Source organism: Acanthopagrus latus, chromosome 16 (assembly GCF_904848185.1).
Source record: "Acanthopagrus latus isolate v.2019 chromosome 16, fAcaLat1.1, whole genome shotgun sequence".
In the NCBI taxonomy this organism is placed as follows: domain Eukaryota; kingdom Metazoa; phylum Chordata; class Actinopteri; order Spariformes; family Sparidae; genus Acanthopagrus; species Acanthopagrus latus.
This window is the reverse complement of record NC_051054.1, coordinates 7651895-7673992: the sequence shown is the minus strand read 5'-3', so window position 1 is coordinate 7673992 and position 22098 is coordinate 7651895. Positions and strand designations below refer to the sequence as shown.

General features: G+C 43.4%; 1 protein-coding gene across 3 annotated transcripts in view; it reads left to right on the top strand.

Moving 5' to 3' along the window:
• Nucleotides 1–21613, top strand: part of sptb (spectrin, beta, erythrocytic) — a 44183-nt gene extending 22570 nt beyond the window's left edge. For 2 of the 3 annotated variants that reach the window (XM_037125182.1, XM_037125183.1), the window contains exons 15-36: nt 295–1054; nt 1263–1465; nt 2285–2375; nt 2826–2972; nt 3958–4224; nt 5261–5485; nt 6086–6175; nt 6987–7277; nt 7623–7753; nt 8006–8210; nt 9894–10117; nt 10377–10527; nt 10872–11116; nt 12502–12640; nt 13020–13104; nt 14196–14392; nt 14494–14576; nt 15478–15541; nt 15765–16027; nt 17256–17429; nt 18498–18540; nt 18933–21613. In XM_037125182.1, the coding sequence (XP_036981077.1) occupies nt 295–1054; nt 1263–1465; nt 2285–2375; nt 2826–2972; nt 3958–4224; nt 5261–5485; nt 6086–6175; nt 6987–7277; nt 7623–7753; nt 8006–8210; nt 9894–10117; nt 10377–10527; nt 10872–11116; nt 12502–12640; nt 13020–13104; nt 14196–14392; nt 14494–14576; nt 15478–15541; nt 15765–16027; nt 17256–17429; nt 18498–18540; nt 18933–19124 (4270 nt within the window). In that variant the 3' untranslated portion in view covers nt 19125–21613. The remainder of the gene's footprint in view (nt 1–294; nt 1055–1262; nt 1466–2284; nt 2376–2825; nt 2973–3957; nt 4225–5260; nt 5486–6085; nt 6176–6986; nt 7278–7622; nt 7754–8005; nt 8211–9893; nt 10118–10376; nt 10528–10871; nt 11117–12501; nt 12641–13019; nt 13105–14195; nt 14393–14493; nt 14577–15477; nt 15542–15764; nt 16028–17255; nt 17430–18497; nt 18541–18932) is intronic. The other variant, XM_037125181.1, reaches the window with a different exon arrangement.
• The last annotated feature ends 485 nt before the right edge of the window (nt 21614–22098 follow it).

Here is a 22098-nt window from a genome sequence, read left to right as displayed (position 1 = left end):
TCTAGTCAGTGCAGAGCAGGTCAGCTGGACAGGCAGAAATAAAGTGAAATCTGTCTACAGGGAATCAGACAACTGAACACATATGGAGAATAAAGCTTCCAAATTATGCATAAAACATAAATTGAATACATTTACTTAAATTTATGGCAAACAAACCAGGAAAATAATATTTTTGCTATAATTATTGTATGACTTTACACGATTCTCTCTAGAAAATGTCAGGACTTTAGAAAGCTCATTTCCCTAAGATGATGTGAAAGTGATTTAAACACTTAATGAATAATTCTCTTTCAGGTGGGAGGCCTTTAAGGCCATGGTGGAGGACAAGAAGAAGAAAGTGGATTCTGCCGTCAGCCTGCACAATTACGGGCTGGAGTGTGACGAGACAGATGCCTGGATCAGAGACAAAACGAGGGTGATCGAGTCCACGCAGGACCTGGGCAATGACCTGGCAGCCGTCATGACCATCCAGAGGAAGCTGTTCGGCATGGAGAGAGATCTGGCCGCCATCGACACCAAGCTCACCTTCCTGAGGAAAGAGGCCGACCAGCTGGCCGAGGACCACCCGGAGAATGCCGATGACATCTTGGCCCGCAGAAGAGAGCTGGACGATGCCTGGGACACGCTAAGGAAGACCCTGAAAGACAGGGAGGACTCTTTGGGCGAGGTCAGCAAGTTACAGACCTTCCTTCAAGACATGGACGACTTCCAGTCCTGGCTGTTTAAGACCCAGAAGGCCGTGGCGTCGGAGGAAGTGCCCGCCACGCTGCCAGAGGCCGAGGAGCAGCTCAGCCTTCACGATGCTGTACGGGAAGACATAAACAACCACGAAGAGGACTATGTCCGCGTGAGGGACACCGGTATCCAGGTCACCCAGGGTCAGGAGGACGACCCTCAGTACCAGCAGCTGGAGCAGAGGCTGAAGGGGCTCGACCGCGGGTGGTACGAACTGCAGAAGATGTGGGACAGCCGCAAGACCTTCCTGGACCAGGGTCTGGGCTTCCAGCAGTTCATGAGGGATGCCAAGGCCGTGGCAGCCATCCTCAACAACCAGGTACTGAACTTACTTTGGATCATAACTTGTCTGTCTTTAAGAGAACGAGTCATCAGCCTCTTTAATGATGGGGTTAGTGATGCTACAGGTATTTAAAAGAATGCGGTATGGAAGAATGCAGCGTGGTCAGTTACCACACCGCATGTTTGTCAGCTGTGTGTGTCCCTTCTTTGTCCTCCGTGTTCACGTTGTCTCCGCTCCATCGCAGGAGTATACCTTGGCCCACATAGACAAGCCCGACACGTTGGCCGGAGCGGAGCAGGCTCTCAAGAAGCACGAGGACTTCATGAGCACCATGGAGGCCAATCAGGACAAGATCGACGGCACCCTGCTGGGCGGACAGCGGCTGGTGGACGGCAACAACCTGTACGCCGGGAAAGTTCAGGACAAAATGGACTCGATCAGAGAGAGGTCAGTCATTGAGCTAAATTGTCTTTGTTTATGGGGAAATGCTGCGTCAAGCCAGACATAACAGTAAAAACACACAAGTACACATGTGCAAAGATTTATTGAGATATAAACAACGCAACAAAATGATTACAAAGTCAAGATTGGTGCACTCTTCAGTACATAAACCCTTCATATATGAATTACAAGCAACAACACAACTCACAGACAGACAGCAATAGATAAAACCTGACGAATGCTCCTCTGTACTCGTCTGTTCCTGTATTGCAGCCACGCAGCATTTCCACTCCTCACCACCTTTAAAGGCCTCTGGAATTTTTTACTTTTATCATCACTCGAGTGCAGAAAATTCACTCTTAGCAGTTTGATGAATAGCACTCGGGTCCCGATCTGATGTAGAAAAACACATCTTCACAGTCCATCTCATTTATCTTCAGAGTTTTAACTGACTCAGCAGTGGAACAGCTTTCTTATCACTGTATCATTAATGTCAACAAGAGGCAGTAAAGAGGGCAAGGGGAGCTTTTCCCATTACCGCCCACAATCCCGGCTTGGTAGACAGGCGCCCACAATAATGGATATTGATCTTTAAGTGAGAGCTATTCTTCACGGCGCAGCAGAGAAACGGATGGCTGTTTTGGGTTACCGTGGCAGGTATTTTTTCTGTGTGTGTTCTCTTGCCATCATTCGCCGATACGTTCTGTTATGTCACAGCGAGAGGTGTTGAATGAAGACAGTGGGAGGACGACACGCTCACACACACACAGATTTTTAATGTGTTTTTTTTTTCCTCATTTTTTTTTTTGTGTGTTTCACCTTCAGGAACGACAAGAATAAAAGAAGAGCCCAGGAGGTGTCAGAAAAGCTCAGAGACAACCGGGACCTGCAGCACTTCCTGCAGAACACTCAGGATGTGAGTTCACTGTCAGTTTACTGTTCACTGTTCACGCTTGGTGACTTCAATTTGTACATGAATTATTAGTTTAATTGTCCCCTCTCAGAGACATGACATCACAGTGTGTTTTCCTCGTTTTATCGCTTGATTATTGGAGACAATTTGCCAACCATACTCGGCTTTGTTTACTGTGACACAGTGGTACTCGATGAGGCTTCCCTTTGATTACATTTATATCATCCCAATTTGGGATAGGGGTCCCATTTGGCTAATTGGTGAATGCTCTGTTTGTTAAAGATAAAGACGTAAATCCCGCTCAAACAAAGTCACCTCTGCACAAATTTTAAAATGCTGATGTTTCCATGACTTTCTAAAGTTTCGTAACCCCGTGTGCTTCTTAGTCTTTGTTGTTGATTGGAATCTTTTTTTTCGCTAATCCCTTACATCCTCTCTCTCTTTGTGCTTCAGCTGACTCTGTGGATCAACGAGAAGATGCTGACGGCTCAGGACACGTCATACGATGAAGCCAGGAACCTCCACAGCAAATGGCTGAAACATCAGGCCTTCATGGCTGAGCTGGCCTCCAACAAGGACTGGCTCAACAAAGTGGACCAGGTTGGTAACGCTCTGTTTCATATGTGAGAAAGGGGTACAGAAGTGATACATTATGCTCATTTTCAGGTTCTCATTCTTATATGTCATAACTTCTTTCATTCATACGCTATTTTTTTAGCTCCTGTCTCTTTAAAGCCCCCCCCCCCCCGAATACCCAGTCTCCTCTGATTGGTCAACTCACACACGCCTGACCCAGCACCGCTAACAACAACAGAGCAGCTGTGCTAAATCCGTTCTTATATGCGAAATGAACTGCTAGGCAGAAATCATGCAAATGTGTGACATAGTGTCACAGCGTGAGGTCACAGGGTCAAAGGTGGGACTAATAATGATGCGTTTGGGAGTTGTTTTTTCTGTGGGAGAGAGGAGCTTCAGTTGGTGTGGACCTTGACCTTTTTAACTTTCAGGATCTTTCACACGCACAAGAACGTTTTTAAAACACTGAAGGAAAGGAAAAAAAAGGAAAAAGCACGAAAGGTCTCCTTCAATAACAAACTGTCTAAAGAGCTTCCCATTTTCTTCACATTAGCCTTTGACAATAACTGATTTAATGCAGGGTTAACTCCTTGATGATAAATCCCTCATTAGGTCTTAAAGTAAAAAGGAAGTGAGAGCGTCTATTGCTTCCATAATGAGGTCGAGAGTTTGATCAAATTCTTGCCGGAACTAAGACACGTCTCGGTGAATACAGAGCAGTTTTGGGAAATGTAAACAATAGGTTTTTTTTTTGCCAGCTAACATCTAAACACAAATCTTAGTGAAGAATTTATTCATACCATCTGGCAAGGGAGCTAATCATCCCGAATCATTTAAGAGGATAAATTCATGTTTATACCCCCGAGTTCAAGATCAAATATGTTTCAGCGTTTCAAAAGAAGGAAAAAATGAGACGGCGAATTCTGAAAAACAAGACTTTCTGCTAATTATTTGGCATATGATTATATATATCTATTGTTTTCTTCTCTCTGTGTCTTCCTGGACACAGGAGGGTCAGGAGCTCATGGAGTCCAAGCCTGAGTTTGAGCCCATCGTGACGGAGCGTCTGGCCAAACTCCACGAGCTCTGGGACAAGCTGGAGTCCACCACCCAGGAGAAAGCCCGGCTGCTGTTCGACGCCAACCGCTCGGAGCTTTTTGACCAGAGCCTGACTGATATGAAGAAGTGGCTCGGCGGGCTGCAGCAGCAGCTGCAGAGCGGAGACGAGGACGTCAAAGACCTGACCAATGCCAACATCCTGCTCAAGAAGCATCAGGTCCGTGTCTTTGTTTCAGTGCTTACAGTTCCTTTGTTCACATCGTAGATTATATGTTAGTTGAATCTCACAACAGGAAAGAACAAGTCACAGTTTTAGCTTAGTTTTATGTGCTTTCTCTAGATTAACTTTAAGTGAGCGTGCATCTGTGTGGGATAGGTGTCTGTGGTAACTGTTGGCACCTGAACACAGCAGACGAAAGCAAGAATGTCTTACTTTGAGGCACCAAGCTGCAGTGGAGGCATCGTAGTTTCTGTTTAGAATGGTTACTCCACTGGAGACGCCGACAGCAGATTAGCTTCAGTTGTAACACATCACTCGCCAAAAGAAGGACAGAGCAGTAATGTTACATAAGCTTGCTAACACACAATTGATGCATTTTGTGCACGGAGAAACCAAAACTACCTCTGGAAGAAAAACATGAATTATTTAGTTCCATTTGGACAATGGGACTGTGGTGCATTTCAGCCTCTTGTGGTCAAAATGAGTATTACAAAAACAAACGCTTGAATATGAACCTTACAATTGTTTTTTTCTCCTGCCAGAACTTTTTTATTGCACACGGCTACACGCATTAAAATTGTTTTTTTTTCCTACGTGGCCTCACACTGCACATTTTCTGAGAAAAAAAGGGAATGCGTGCACAGAGATTATCTGACATAAAAGCAATTTTGTCAAGGAACCACGTCACTTGCAATCAGGGTGCTGAGGAGCTGCAGCATCCCCTAAAATCTGTCATAAAAACAACCATAATTTCATAAAAAACAGTTTGAACTTATGATGACTTTCTCCTTTTTTACTATTTTACCGATGGGATATCAATCATGAGATCAATGTGTTTTAAAAAAAGAAACCAGAAACAGCCTCAGGCACCATCCTGATGATGGAAAGACAGCAGCTAATGCTGAATGCCAGTGAAAATTTCATGATATCAGTTGCTGAAAGAAACTTGTGGTAGTTTCACCTCCCACTACATCATGATTAGGCTCTTGAAAGGCTATCCATCTTTATCTCTAATCGTATCTCCCCGCGCCAGATGACAGAGAATCAGGTGCGTGACCGGGCGCGGGAGCTGGAGGAGCTCCAGGAGGCCGTCAGGAAGCACGGCGGAGGGCGGGAGGACCAGCCGGAGCTCGAGGCCGAGCAGCAGGCCCTGCAGAGGGACTTCCAGCAGCTCCTTACCCCGCTGGCCCAGCGCAAGGGCAAGCTAGAGGCCGCCAAGGCTGTCCATCAGTTCTACAGAGACCTGGCCGACGAGCTGGTGAGCATGGATCCAATTTCAGAGCAAAATTAAGGTGTCGGAACTCCCTGCCCCTCTCCAAATGATTGATAGCACAAAATTAGAATAAGGAATGTTAGATTTTTTTAAAGGAGCTGGATTAATGTTGGCTTTTGAATGACAGCAAGATAACACCTCTCAGAAATATGAAAGCCGGAGCTTTTTCTTTCTTTTTTTTTTTTTTATCCCCTGAAAATGATAACTTATTAATTCGGAAATGAAGTTTTCAATTACGGTATGTGCACTTAGTATGCATGATAGTAAGACCACCAGCTCTCTTTATGAAATTGACTCTTCAGGTGAATCTTAATAAAAAAAAAAAGAAGCCTTAATCCTTTATTGGTTTCACTGCTTCAATCCACTTTAATCAGGTGGAGGAGACAGCTTAAAGAAGGACTTTCGCTGTTTGATATTTCGGAGACGATCTTTTTAGAGCGGTAAAATTCAGGATAGTAAAAAGATGCTTTACATTTTTTTTTTTTATGCTGTGTGAGATCGATAAAGCCATTTCCCAACAGAGACCAGTCCCCCGTCATTGTCACAATCTTATTCCTCCTTTTCTTTCGTCGTCTTCTTCTTCAGCTGTGGATCGAGGAGAGGATGCCCCTGGCAATGTCACAAGAACATGGCCACAATCTTCAAACCGTGCAAATGCTGCATAAGAAGAACCAGGTAAGGGATTTGCCAGTTTGTAAGAGGAGTTATGTCACTGCAAATCTACTTTTTGGGATGGATTAGTCTGCCATTAAATTCTCACTTCTCGTCTTGATTAGCGCCTATAAAATGCCACTCAGAGTTCCCTCATCTTCTTCTTCTTCAGACTGCTTATACTGCAGCAGTCATAAACCAAAAGAGGTTCGGTGTACATTTGTATATAACAAAGAATAGCAGCAAAGGTAGAGCGTGTGCCCCATGTACGGAGGCTGTGTCCTCCCTGCAGCGGCCGAGGGTTAGAATCCGACCTTTGGCTCTTTGCTGGTTGTCATCCCCCTCCCTCCATCTCTTTCTCTCATCCTGTTTCCTGTCTGTGTTTGGCAGCACTGTCAAAACAAAGCCACAAAAAACGGCCAACAACTCTGGGCTGCTTGGATGAGGACACAGCCTCTCCAAATGGGGCACACGCTCCAACAACTACCAAGCTACCGGGGCGTCCCAGTTTTCACAAGTTTTTACTTGAAAAAGGACCGAAATGATTCATAGATGATCAGAAAAGTTGCAGATTACTTCTCTGTTGATGTTGTCTCAGTGGAGATACAAAAAACTGCGAAGTCAACTGTCAGCGAAGATTTATGACTGTACTGCGAAGGCAAAGAAAACAAAATGTTTTTAACCTCACAAAATACTTCAGGTTTCCATAAATCACAAAAATAGTCATGGGTTGATAGTGTGTGAACTTCTTTCTTAAAAAGTAAGAATTTGGAGCGACTTGAGCATCATCTCTAGGGAAATCCTCTTCTGTAACTGTCTCTTCTCTGTCCTTTAGACTTTGCAGAGGGAGATCGAGGGCCATCAGCCCCGGGTTGATGAAGTACTGGAACGAGGGAGGAGGATGGCGGCGGCCGCCGGCGCAGAGGGCAGGCCGGAGGCAGAGCGCATCGCCGAGCAGCTGAAGGAGCTGGAGGATGCGTGGGCCCGGCTGCAGGACGAGATGGCCAAGCGCAGGGAGAGGCTGGACGGCTCCAGCTTGGCCCAGCAGTACTACAACGACGCGGACGAGGCCGAGGCCTGGATAGGCGAGCAGGAGCTGTACATGATCGCTGATGAAAAGGCAAAGGTGAGGAGCAGAGCAGAGTTCCCCGCTCGTGACAGACAGCGAGGTGGGCTGATTAACTCGGGGGGGAAGTGGCCGCGGATGTCTGAAACACAGCTCTTATTATCTGAATCAGAACACGGCGTATCATGTTGTGCAAATAACAAGTGGCACTGCATGCATTAACATGATTACATGGTCGGGGGCTTCTTCAATTAAGTTGACACGGTTTTTATAAGTGCCACCCTCTACTGAGAGCTCATTTGGAGTATTTTGTTTTGCTTTGATGTGCAGTCTCTGGTCCCTTTTTTTTCCCGCATTAATTTTCTCCTGATTCTTTCTCATCCCCCTCTTCTTCCATCTGTCCAGGACGAGCAGAGCGCCATGCTGATGCTCAAGCGCCACATGATCCTCAAGCAGGCCGTGGACGACTACTCCGACTCCATTCAGAAGTTATCCGACCGTGCCCAGAAAATGTTCGCCGAGGACCATCCCGATGGGTTCGTGCTTTTATAATTTGATGCACACATACAGAGAGAATTACATCTGAACTCCTTGTTAGGATGCTAATTCACTCACACCGCCCCAGTCAGTTGTGGTTTGAGGAGATAAGAGACGCCGGCATGTAAAATGTGATAATTCCTGAATCCTAATCACACGCCGCATCTAGAGCAAACCTAAATCCAATCTCTTCGGCCTTTTTCTCATTTTCCACATTCTCCCTGTATCTCATTTCCATCCGTCCTCCGCAGCGAGGAGATCATCAGGAGGCAGGGCCAGGTGGATAAGCAGTACGCCGGGCTGAAGGAGCTGGCGGAGGACCGCGCGACGAAGCTGGACCACACCTTCCAACACTTCCTGCTGAGCCGAGAGGTGGAGGAGCTGGAGCAGTGGATCGCCGAGAGAGACGTGGTGGCCTCCTCTCAGGAGATGGGCCAGGACCTGGACCACGTCACGGTAACAGTCACACAAACCTTGGGCTGACCGCGAGCCAAAAAGAAACTTTGGCGTTTTCTGTGAGAATTAAACTTCAGGGCTAATATTTCACATTAATATTTTTCTGTCATTCTAAAAAATATAGTGACTCTTTCTTGCTGACAGAGGGACATTAAGAGATGAATACTAGCTTCAACATACAGGCCAGACCAAACAGTTCCCATAATTATTTTGGGCTGTTAACAGGATTTATAATGTTGAGTGTGAAGCAGTGGCTGTGTCTGACTTCCCGGGGGTCAGAGGCTGTCTGAACTCACAATTTATCTACGCTGCAAGAGGCCTCACGGGAACTTTCTGTAGACTTCACCGGACCGATCTGAGGTCAGAAGAAATATTTAACCACACTGTGATGTGTAGAATAGTGTGAATAGGATACAGAGGTAATCAAAATGCATTTGATTATTCCAGTCCGTAGGACTGTCTGTGAGCAGCGGATATATTGCCTTGCAGCGTCGCGCCTTTGCTGGCTTTATGTGACGACAGTGAACGCATCACAATAAGAACGACTTAGGTCCGCGAGGGCTCAGTCCACACGTCCAGACGGTGGACATTTGGATTCAGACAGAGAGTTGTTTTAGCTTGTTTACATTTTGTTCACACTTTGTCAAACAGGCACCACTCAGACGATGCAGAATCAGCTCGCGGCTGTTCCCGACTTCAATTAACTCACAGAAGTGAAGACGTCTTTCACTGGATTACTTTGATACTGAAGAAAACTTTAAAAAACGTGATGATTCTCAGGCATCTTCTGGAGTTATTTTTATATTATTTCTACATGGATTTATGGATGTTTATTGAGTTATGACTCTGTGAGAAGGAGTGCGGTTTTTGATGTAAGAGGTTTTAAAGTGTCTTCTTTGCCTGCGTGAGCTGTGAGTCACATCCACTGCTGCTGCAACTGTTGAATGTGTGGGTGAGCCGCCAAGTCATCAGACCTCAGGTCTTCTGGCACGAGTTTATTTGTTGTTTGAAAAACTTTATGGGAGGCAGCTTTTTATACTCCAAGCTGAGGATGTGAGAGCTTTTTAACATATACCTTAAAGCCATCTCTTTAGCCTGGCTTTTGATTCATGTTTCATTATTATCAGTTGTGCTCCTTGTTTGCATTTATCTTTAAATTGTTGAACTGTTTGCATTTCTAAACATAATATTCTCAGCTGCTCAGTCACATTAACCTGTACAAAGATGTTTTTCTTTCACTTACTTACACACACAGCTCGGTGATTTATGTGCTTCTATGTAAACCGATTTCATGTTATTTTGGGTGTGGAGATCAGATCGGTGCGCTCGCTTTACAAGAATTCATACAATTACGGGACGTGAAAAGTCTCAACAGAGGAAGAAGCGATAAAAGCGTCTCATGTACAACAAGAGAAAACCACCAGAGGATAGTTTGCCTATATTATGCTTTTGCTTTTATTCTTTTGCTTCTCTTGATGTTAGCCGAGATCTGTTTTGATGAACGCTCAAGCACTCCTGTGTATTCCAGTCAAAAATGGTTTCGTCTTGTTGCCGTTTGGGCTCATTACCTCCACATCGTCTTGTGCAGCCTCAAATCAAAATCAAATCTTCCCTGCAGACACGATACATTCCGATCCTGTTCTTGCTTACCCTCTAAAAAACACATTCATTTTTCCCCTTTAGCTCCTGAGGGATAAGTTCCGAGAGTTTGCGCGAGAGACGGGGATGTTGGGCCAGGAGCGGGTGGACACCATCAACCAGAAGATAGACGACCTAATCGAAGCCGGCCACACTGAGGCAGCGACCATGGCCGAGTGGAAGGACGGCATCAATGAGAGCTGGGCCGATCTGCTGGAGCTCATCGACACCCGCGCTCAGCTCCTCACCACGTCCTACGAGCTGCTCAAGTAAGGAAAAACAGTATGGAAGTGGCAGGCAGGGAGCAGAGAGACAGCCAATTACCTGAACCGTCGCCACTGGGATTACACGCCTAATCCTGTAATGCAGCATAATGTCTGCGCCGTCACACAGAATCAACCTAAACAAGACGACTTCACATTGATTGTGGTCGCCAGGATGATAAATGTGACGGTCACACACACACACAAAGCCAGAGACACTGACAGATCGATCCGTCTTTATTTATTTATTTATTTTTTTCAAAAGGTACTTTGATGACGGGAAGGAACTCGTGGCTCAGATCCACGACAAGCAGAAAGAGCTGCCCGAGGACGTGGGAGAGGACTTCAGCAAAGCCGAGTCCTTCCACCGAATGCACGCCGCCTTCGAGAGAGACATCACCGCGCTGGGCAAACAGGTACAACGCAGGGGATCAGCCGAGGGAACACAGCAGACAGCGGCCGAGAGGCAGACTGTGATGATTCATGTCTGAGGGAGGGGGAGAGAGCTGCAATATTTAGGCAACAGTGAGAAGTTTTCTCAAAGGGTGAGAACCCATAAACGATGGTGCAGCGGGGGGGATGCTTGATATTATCAGCCTCTTCATCTCTTTGCTCTGGGGTGAACAACCAGTCCATAATAGTACAAAAAAGCTGCAGCAATAAATATTTCTATATGATCTATAGAATATATGAAGCTCAGAAGTTGAAATACTGGACTGATTCGACCCCTGGCTCTCCCTCTCACTCTTCCTTCTCCCAGGTCCAACTGTTCCAGGAGACGGCTTCCCGTCTTCACGCCCAGTACGCGGGAAGCAGAGCGGAGAACATCCAGACGACAGAGAGGGAGGTGGTGGAAGCCTGGAAGGGCCTGCTGGACGCCTGCGACGGCCGCAGGGCGCAACTGGTGGACACGGCCGAGAAGTTCCGCTTCTTCACCATGGTGCGAGAGCTGATGGCCTGGATGGAGAGCATCATCCAGCAGATAGAGACTCAAGAGAAGCCCAGGTGAGCAGGCCGAGGACAATGATAGTCAGTTTAATTAGATACTCAGGCAGGACATTACATTTTTTGTTCAAAGGGACGCCTTTCTTTTTCTACAAAGAGATCCAGACAACCACAGAACAAACCTGAGACCTCCTCGAGTGTTTCTATTTACATGAATTCTAAGCTGTCAGCAATAATTCCAACATGTTTACTAAGTCATAAGATGTCGGCTCAAATAAATTAATTAAACACAAAAGATGTCAAACTATATCAACATTGATTTCCGCCATTTCTGAACTACAAGGGGACAAAAACATTCAGGCAACACAAACAATCGTGAAACTTCGCCCTCTGAGTGTTTCACTTTCGCTGCTTACATGAATTTAAGTTGTCAACAGAAACTGGGACGAGTTTTTTTTTTGTGTAAAGCAGGTTAAAAAAACTAAAACAATGTAGAGCGTAGAGGAGTTAAATCAGTGTTTACGGGGAAAAAGGAGGAACTATGTCTGCGAAGTAATAGAATGTAGCCTCAAATACATTAATTAAAAACACCCAACATGTCAAACTCAATCAACACTGATTGGTTACAAGCAAGAGGCCGTGTTTCTCTTTTCTCTAAAGAGAAAAGCATTCAGATGGCAGAAAAACAAGCCTGAAACTTTTCCCTTTGAGTGCTGGACTTTTGTCACATCAGCTTCAGTTGTCGGAGACAAATTTGGACATGAATGTTTTTGTTGGTAAACAAAAAAACTGCCTCAAAATTAGTCTTATTTCTATAGAAGTGGAAACAGAAGAATGGCGTCTACCAGGTAATAAGACGAAGGCACAAATGAAGGACTAAATAACACAAATAAAATGTCAAAATGTATCAACATTGATTTCTGTCATTTCCAGACTTCAAGGACAAAAACATTCAAACAGCTGAAAAACAAACCTGAAATGCCCTCCGAGGGATTGAGCTCTATATTTGACATTGATTTTATTAGCTGTTTAGTTCAGTTTGTTGTTGTCGTTGCTGTGTGACATTCATAGTAATAAAACATAGGCTAAATTAATAAATATATTAAAATACATCTTTTATGTTACTTACATAAACCTGAGATTCTGTTCTCGTATTATTTGTTGATCATAATGAAGGTCATGGTAACTTATATGAGGAATATTCAGGTCATTAAAGGCTGTAAGTGATCATTTTTATTGTCTCATTCAGGAAACAGTGATATTTGACCTTAAAAACATAAAGTATAGACACACGTCTCTTCATGAGACTGCTTATCTTTACAGAGCACATCTACAGTATATTTCACTGCCTGTTCATGTAGTTCTGGTCTCTACCAACAGAGGTAGTAAAACTTCTTGCATTACCTGTCATCACTCGACATCCCTCCCTCCCTCCTCCATATTAGGGACGTCTCATCCGTGGAGCTCCTGCAGAAGTACCACCAGGAGATCCGCTCGGAGATCGAGGCCCGGGGAGCCAAATACTCCGACTGCATTGACCTCGGCAAGACCATGCTGACGCGTAAGCACCGAGACTCTGCTGAGGTAAGGCCCACCGGCAGCAACGATGAGCTCCTTTTCATCCTCAGCTGGGCCTCACATTGCCGCTTTCATTAGATTTAATTACTTTTCTGGGAGTGATTGTTCTTGTCTGGCACAATGGAACCAATTGGATCGGCCGCGAAAGGGGGGAAAAAAAAAATTCCCACTCATCTTTACACTCATCGGGGAGACTATAAAGCAAACACTAATTAGAAATGGAAAAGCCAAAAGAATTTAAATGAGCAACTGACCCCGGCCTGAATCTAACGTGCGGTTAATTACTTTACAATACTAATTCTTGCTGGATAATAGACAGTCTTGGGGCTGAGTTGTTTTAATAGTGCTGATATGTGACTGCTACTGTTATAACTGCTTGTGTCAGATCAAGGAGAAGCTGGTTCAGCTGGCGGAGAAAAGGAAGGAGATGATGTACAAGTGGGATGACAGATGGGACTGGCTCAGACTCCGTGAGTACAAACACGCTAACCTTGAACCTGGAAACAAATCCTGTACATGCCTTTTTTCCTTTCGCAGGTCTAAACTGCCAGAGGAACGTATGACTAACCGATGTGACGGCTCGTATTTGTGCAAGCCTTTGAGAGATCAGTGCCAAAACAAAACACTCGATCTCCAATAAGCGTCTTTGTTGACTTTCTAAAACAGTTTGTGATGAAAACAAAGATGTTGTACGACAGCGTTTACTCTTGTACCAGATGGTTCCTTAAACAAAAAAATTGGAGGTCTATATTCACTGGGTTCCGCGTGCACATCTGTTTTATAAACCTCACAGTTTAAGTCTTGAGAAAGTGCTGCTTCATATGAGACGGACAACAACAGAAAAAGCTGTGAAAACAGCCATAAATGTCCCCACTTTCTAAAAATGTCCATGCTTACTTAAAAATGCCCACCGAAATGTTCCTCACTTAGTGAAAATGTCCTCATCTTACAACATTTTCTCACCATCCAGATTGTCACTTTTTCACTCAGTTAAAAAAAATGTTCATACTTTCATTTAAAAAATCTTATTAATGTAAATCTTACATACTGCAAAACTCCCTCACTCAGTGAAAATATCCCCATTTTACAAAATATTCTTCCTTTCAAAAGCTCTACTGTTCCCCCCATCTTAACACGTCACTTTTCAAAACATGCACACAGTTTCTAAAAAATGCCATACTTTCTAGAAATGTCCTCCTTCTCAACACATGTACTAATTTTCTAACAAATTCCAATTTCTAACAAAGCTCCTCCTTTTGTACAAACCTTGTACACTTTGTAAAATTGCTCTCACTTTCAAAAGATATTTTGCATTAAACATTTATTTCCAAATTTGTTGAAAATGTATAACTTACCTGTAACTGTAGTCTAATCTTAAACACAAAAACAAGTCTTGACTAATTTGTTGGGCAACCAGCATTTTGTCCACACGTTACATGTGTAGTAATGTGACTGTATGAACAGTATAGTTCAAATAAAGGCCATGCATTACATTTGAGGAAGAGACAGAAGCTACATTATATAATATAAACTCACACAATGATCCCGGTCTTTACTTCAGTGCTGGAGGTGTGCCAGTTTGCACGGGACGCCTCGGTGGCGGAGGCCTGGCTGATCGCTCAGGAGCCCTACGTGACCAGCAAGGACCTGGGCTTCACTGTGGACGAGGTCGAGAAACTCCTCAAGAGGCACGAGGCCTTCGAGAAATCCACCGCCACGTGGGAGGAGCGCTTCTCTGCACTGGAGCGCCTCACTACGGTATGATGGACTCATGAGAGCTGCAGCTGATGGCAGTAATGTTTCTAATTAGAAGCAAATAACAGAACAGGTACTGACTCCGGTTCACCAATGTGTTGCAGCTGGAGCTGTTGGAGCTGAGGAACCAGCAACAAGACATGGAGCAGTTCATCAAAGACAGCCAACGTTCAGACAAGGACAGCAGGTACACACACACACACACACACACACACACACACACACACACACACACACACACATCATATAAACACAGATATTAATTGGTGATAGTTATCCCAAATGTTTCTCACTGACAATAAATCCATTGTGGATTTACTCCTCTGTGCTGTAAACCAAGGCTATTCAATTGAGACATATTTTAAATCCAGGAAATGGACCAGACATTCTCAGCAGCCTCTTGAAGACGGTTTTTCATTGTCAATTTTACGTTTCGGGGCTTGACAGACTCATAATTTCGGCGGAGCACTTGTCTCCTTGTGACTGTCAGCGACTGGATGAGTTGTAAAGCTACTGAGCGTGGTTGTAAATGCGTCACGCGCATTCATGATCATTTGTGAAAGACAGTTTATCTGTCAGTCGTGCCAAATCGGTACTGCAGATGCTCAACAGGGATGAGAAGGAGGCGAGATTGGCTGCTTAGCTACTTCCATCATCAGCATAATCAGAGAAAAAGGATACAGTGACCGATATGTACAACACATTTATAAGAATATATATATATATTAGACATAGAGGGATATATACTGTAGGTTTACATAGTTTGTTATAAATCAAATGTATGTTTAATGGCCCATTCTGAGGTTGCCTCTGGGCCACTTGTTGAAAAGGCCATAGACTGCTACTGATTTAAAAAAGAGGGGCTGTAAAGGTTTAAATAGGAATGACTCTGCAGGTTGTGACATTTGACTTTACCTTGTGGGATTGGTGCTCTTTTTTATTTCCTATTCATAAACACAGAATGCCACAAATCTCAAACTTGAATGCAGTCAGGCAGACATCTCTCTCTCTCTACACATACACACAAGCTCATTGTTCCTCACCCGCTGTTTTAAAAGTCGACCCCATGCTGCCCTCTCTTCCTGCAGGAGAGAAGACACCGGCTATGCGGAGGAGTCGTCGCAGCTTTACACCATTGAGGAACAGACTCCGGTTAGTAGCTGCACTCACTTAACTCCTGTCCTCTGTAGTTTATCACGCTTGGTGCTCTGTTTAAGAGACTGAAATCAGCCTCTGTTCTCTGCCATTTTCTTATTTAAGAGAGCTTCCTCCGTCTAAAACAGAATACGTTTGACTCTTGGCACTCTGCTCCCCTATATTCAACAAATCCTTGCTTCTTCTTCCTCGTTCCGTTTCCGTCTTGACTTTTTTTCAGCTCCAGTCTGGTTCTGGTGCAATTGAGTCCACTTCAGGTCTGCTGGAGGGGACGGCCGGCGATTCCACAGTTCCCATTGTGTCGGAGATGAGAGAGAGCGGTTCTCTGGAGCTGGACCCTTCCGTCTCAGTGATGATGCCGAAAGAACCGGAGAGAGCCGCCACCATGCCCGTGGAGCCCCCCAGGGCCCAGACGGTGCTGCAGGAGGGCATGCTGGGACGCAAACACGATGTGGAGGGCTCAGGGAAGAAGGCCTCGAATAGGTAGACAACAGGAAAAAGGACCGCAGCGTTGTAGTCTTTATATCCATCCACTATCCCTTCCAGACATTCATTTGCCTCCATTAATTTCTCTGTGTTAGGGAAAATCTATTAGCGCCCCTGAAGAATTGCTTACCTCCTTTCATCCATCACGGCGAACATCAAGTGTGCATTATTTTTCACGTCGCCGCACATATTTCACTCGGGCCCCTTTTTTAAAAATCAATTCGAGAAAAAGCAATAGAGTGAGAATGGATGCAGAGTTCATTTTCTTTGTGATGGATGAAAGGACTCAAGCAAGTTTCCAGATTGGAAAGAAATGAAAGGACGGCGGCATTGAATGCTGAGGAATCTTTAACTACAGCGTGCATTCAGTCTAAACATTCAGGCTGCGGAGCAAAAATGTCGAAATACGGCATTTTAGACAGCAGATTGTGGCGATGTGAGGGAAGTATACTGGGTTTCTGTAGTTGCATGTTTGTGAGCTGTGAGTCTTAAATGTCCCGTATTGCACTCATTTTAAGTCCACACTTTGACACACCTTAATTTTTTTTTTTTGTACTCATTCCATCCACTGCTGCAGCACCTCTATTCATCTTCGGTTTGAGCGCTGCCTGTCTCTTTAAGGCCCCACTGCTGATTTAGATAGCACATGAAATCACAGAATGGGATCTCTAAGTTACAGTTAATATACATTTAGTATGCTGTTATAAGGAAATGCCCGCAGCAGTGTTATAAATCACAGACTTACTTATGTACGAGAAATCTCACAACCACAAGATACATACAAACATCTCATCCTAAATGTTTGAAAATGTGGAACATAGATAAAATTAATCATTCATCATCAGTGAAAAATCTTATCTTAAATATTCTTTTACATTCAGTGATCTGTGAGTTTTGTACATAAGCATCAGCAATAGCAGGAAATATTAAACGACAACTTCTCGAGTTTAAATTAACTCACTCTGTTTTAGCCACGTGTGTGATTCTAAGATGATTGAACGGTCGTGTTCCAGCTGCTCCGAGTTGATTTATTCGCACATGAGCAATCCAAAACTATTTACAGTTGTTCCGGAGAAGTGAGCAATTAACTGAATTAAGTCTTAATGGGGCTGTGATGTTGTCGTGGCTCTTGTAAGTGAGATTAAATTAAACTGATTTGGCATTATTGCCAGAGATTAGCTACCTGAGCTGATCCATATTGTTCCCACCTCCTTCTTCTCCTCAGGTCATGGATAAACTTGTACTGCGTGCTGAAGCCGGGTCAGCTCTCTGCCTATAAGGACGCCAAGAGCTTTGGCCACTCGGTGACGTATCACGGCGAGGACCCCTTGTCTCTAAGTAACGCCATCTGGGAGGTTCTCACCACCTACAAGAAGAAGAAGCACGTCTGCAAACTACGGTGAGAACCCTCAGTATTAAAGGAGAAATTCAACATGTTCGCTGGACTATTTCTAATATTTCTTATTTATTTTGTGTAAGGAAGGTGCTACACTTTCAGGTCTGCCATTTTTGTGTTCATACTAACTACATTTCCAGGGAACTTCCAACTAGTTTCTAACTTCTGCTAATCATGCCAGTTTAATTTCCAACCAGTCTCTCACTTCCTCTCAGCAGGCCACAGAATTGAAGTGACTTTTTTGCAGCTGAAGTTTATACGTAAACTCCTCTATAGGAATTTCAAAAAATTGCACTTAGCAATGGCCACCTACTTAGCATTAAATTTCTGGACCTGAAAAATGAAGCGCAAAGTTTACTAGCATTATTGGGGAATCACTGTGAAGTAAGCACAACACCCATAAAACCATAATCGTGTTTTGTCCTCTGTGTGTTAATTACTGAGCTTTAGAGGTGCTGGTACTGTGGTAACTTTTCGACAGAGCATTGCTAACTGTTTCCCACTGGTTTCAGTCTGTATGCTATGCTAAGCTAAGCTAAGCGCCCGCTGTCACAACCATCAGCAGCATTAATTGCTCTCACTGTGCTAATGCAACCACGATTTCGGACAAGATGGGACGTCGTGTAAAACAAATTTTTCACTTCATCAGCTTTTTGGACTTTTGAAACTATAGACTGAGGAAGTAGTGTAATGCTACCGAAACACCTGCTTGGAACATTAATAGAAAGTAATATTGTATAAAGGATAACACTACGTGGGCCTAGGCATCCTTTGTAAAACTGTAGCTTTGTTTGCAGATGATTGCATCCTGATTTCATTAACGTTTCACGCAGTGTCCCAACTTTGTGAATCGGGGCTATGGTTGCTAAAAGAGGCCCGCTGCCAGTGTGAAACATATATTAACACATTTTTAATTTAGAGACAAGATGCTGAGATTTATGAAAAAATCTGTTTTGTGGAAACTAGTTTAGTTTAAAAAAAAACAAAAAACCCCAACAACACTTGTTCCTCTTGCATTGCTCCACACTAACTAACATTAACACTAAATCTGCTTTTCTTTCCCTCTCACAGACTTGGAGACGGCAGTGAATATTTGTTCCAGTGTAAAGACGAGGTGAGAAATAAAGGACTTTTAAAAGCTTTCCATGAATCGCATGAGAGTTTCTGTACTTGGGTAATCTCTGACCCCCATGTAAAGCATGGGTCACAGGGTGTAATGCTGCACAGGCTTCATACATTTTTCATTCAGTAAACTGTTCTGGCTTGATGTGTCATCCTGTTTCTATGCAATCTGGCAGGGTTATTTATGTGAGCAGCATTGATGAGGTTATTTATATTTCTTCAGCTAGTGAGAGATTTAATCTTCAGGGATATTTACGGTTTGCAAAATAATTTGCATCATCCATTACTCTGATTTAGCCTCATGAACACCATATTTTAAGTTTCTGAAGGGTGGACTTCCCTCTGTAAGTCGCTGTGGTGTGTGATTTTGTGTTTTCATTTCAGGAGGAGCTCCAGCGCTGGAGCCAAGCCATGGAGAAGGCCATAATGCCCCAGGCAGCCGAGGAGGCGTCGGGGCCCTCGGGGGCCAAAGCCCACACCCTGCCCGCTCCCTCCTCCTCAACTGCCCTCCCCGAGGCCAGCTCCGCCAAGAAAGACAAGGAGAAGAAGTTCAGTCGCTTTGCAAAAAAGAAGTGAAAGGAGACGGGAAGGCCACCGGGATGAAAAAGTTTTTATTTGTGTACAATCAGTCGGAGCAAGCTTTTTATCACTAGATTTTTTTTTTATATATATATTATTTTGCGAGGATTGACATAAATATTGTAGTTTAGGTTAAAGCGATCACTATTTGCCTGTATTTAAGCCGGTGTATCATTGCGAAGGTCCACTTTTTGTTTTTTGTTCTCTCTCGTTTGTGTTCTTTTTAAACAAATGCCAAATTCAAAGCATTAAATTAAAGCACAGGAATGCTCCTTTTCACACTCAACCAAAGAATGTTTGTAAAACTTTTCTTTTTTTTTGTTACTTTCGCTGCAACTTTTCCGCTTCGGCATGGCATGCTCTTACACAGCTATGTACGATATGAAGGCCTGTAATGAACATAGGGTGACTCAAGAGCACTAACAAAAGAGTGCTTTTTCTAAATCTGCCTTATACAATGGTTGTGAACTGTAATACTGTGCTGTTTGAATTTGGACCCAGAGAAGTGAATTTAAAAAGCTTTGTAAATGCGGTGTAAAGACCAGTGCAGTGCTGTACAGCGCACACACACACACACACACACACACCATGTGTTAATTGCAGGCATGCAAACTAAATGCTCTATGCACTGTGAAGGGTTTGATTGTTGAGAGTTTAACTGATGAGACACCACAACCACTCAGCTCCGAGTACAGGTCCGCTCCGACTGTATTCTCGGCTGAACTGTGGCAGTAGTTATTTCTGTGAACTTGAAATATATTCAACACTTGTGTATTGAACCCTTAGATTTCATATCTATCCATCGACATATATACATATACAGTTTATATATCTACAGATGCATGAAGTATGTTTTACGTTAGTTTGAAATGGTGCTATTGTGATAATCTTAAACCCTCAATCAAGATCATCTCGACCTGCCTTATCTGTCTTTAACTTTGGCTTATAGAGACGTGTGCGGCAAAACGTTGTGCGTCAGCGTTGATCCGAGGGGTGTTTCATAAAGGTGGCAGGTCTCACTCAGAAAAGCCCGACTTCAAAATGAACCCGACGAACCGAACCAGGGTCAATCTGTTTCCTAAAGTCGAGACATTAAGACACTAATAATGTGAATTCATAATGAAGAAACTGCTGTTTGCTGCCACAGAGCAGCAACAAAAAACAAAAAAACACTGCCATTACCAAAAAGGACTTTTTACAAATAAGATACCATTAAAAAACTTTCAGCATAACAATCAGATATTTAGCATTTTTAGAAACTAAAAAACATGAATTTCCATCTGGTGGAAATATTGTTTAAATTCCCTCAGATTGAGCATCTGCCACCCTTTTATTTTCTCATTTTATTTTAGTGACATTTAAAAAAAAAATAAAAAGTTGTTTTTGTTTTACCTTAATTACAGTGAAATAATAAAATGTCATATTTGACACACAGAACAGTGTTAAGGCAAATGTCTCAGTCAGACAGATTGATGGCAAACTTATTTAAAGGACAGATTCACCCAAAAATGAAGCGTCTTTTTCTAAAAACAAATTGGCCTGACTTTGCTGAAATAAACTTGGTTTAACTTATGAAATGCCCCTCTGATCGCATAAACTTACTTTAAAAAGAAAAAAAAAAAATCATCTAAATCAGGTGCTCTTTTAAAAGAGCCTGGATCATTATTCAAAAAAGTTCTACAGTTGCAGCCAAAGTCCAGGACAAGCTGTGGGTCAGGTGATTCTTGACTGCTTTTCCAAACCACCAAACAGGACCAGGCACGCTCTTTATCTATGCCGAGGATCATACAGTAGCAGTAAGGAGCTGAGGGAGTGTGTCTTCAATATGAATGTAAAGGGATGGAAAGGGAGGGAGTGAGAATTTGGTACGTTGAACAATAAAGCCATAACAGAATAAGATAATTCTAACCAATAAAAGGCATACAGGGAAGATGGAGTATGTACAGTATGTGAAACAGCATTTACTTTAGCATTCACTCTCCCACTGCCGTCCTGCCTTGCACTTTGGGCTCGATCCAACTCAAGTGACCTCATCGACACGACAGACGCCAGGTGTAGAAAGAGAACAGAAAACGTTCAGCTCAAGAGGAAATGATGATCTCTGTTAAGATTATTAACACCAACAAAAACAAACAAATAAATTATTTAATCTCTGACTGTCTAAAGAAGATCATGTCTGTGCTACTAGTACCAGTAGTCTTACCAATTTCTCTGTTGTAAATGCACCTCGAACTGGTTCGGGAAAACTCATCACATGTACTCAGTCTTGTTTTTACTGGTCACGACACTTCCTACTCTGTCACCTCCATCCACTTTGTTTATTCTTCCACTCTTTCCACTCCTTCCTACCTGCCTTTTTCTGTTCAGTGGTTTTTAACTCTGCATTTTGTACTCTCCAGCTATGTAAAATATCCAAGAAATGTTGACAAAGAAATATCAAATACCTTTTGAGAGAATAAACTTTAAAATAAACTCCAGAAACTATACACTTTGGGTTTGACATTTTTTAATGCCCTTGGATGAGGTGATGACTATGAAATCGGTGGTCATTTAAAAAAAATCTGCAAAGAGAGGGCATGTTTTCACACATATTTGTTTGTCGGTTGGTTAGATTGATCATCATAATCATACACAAATTACAGAATGGAGGAAGGGTCTTTTCCAGAGCCAACCAAATACTCCAAGCTTGCAGCTCGTACCGGCATAAGGAAGGGTTACGATTAAATAGCTTGTGCCAAGAAATGTTAAAAAAAAAAAAAAAGGAGAATGAATGCTTTGCCAATACACAACAGCCGACAACATGTGAAGGAAAACTGCTACTCATCATTAGATAATGGATGTGATCACCATGCTGTGTACCGTTATATCCACATGCCGTTTGAAAAAATGTTCATGTCCCCACCACTTCACAATGCAAAGTGATGCACTGTGGCTGAACAATTTGCAAAAGTTTAAAAATCTTACCAAATGA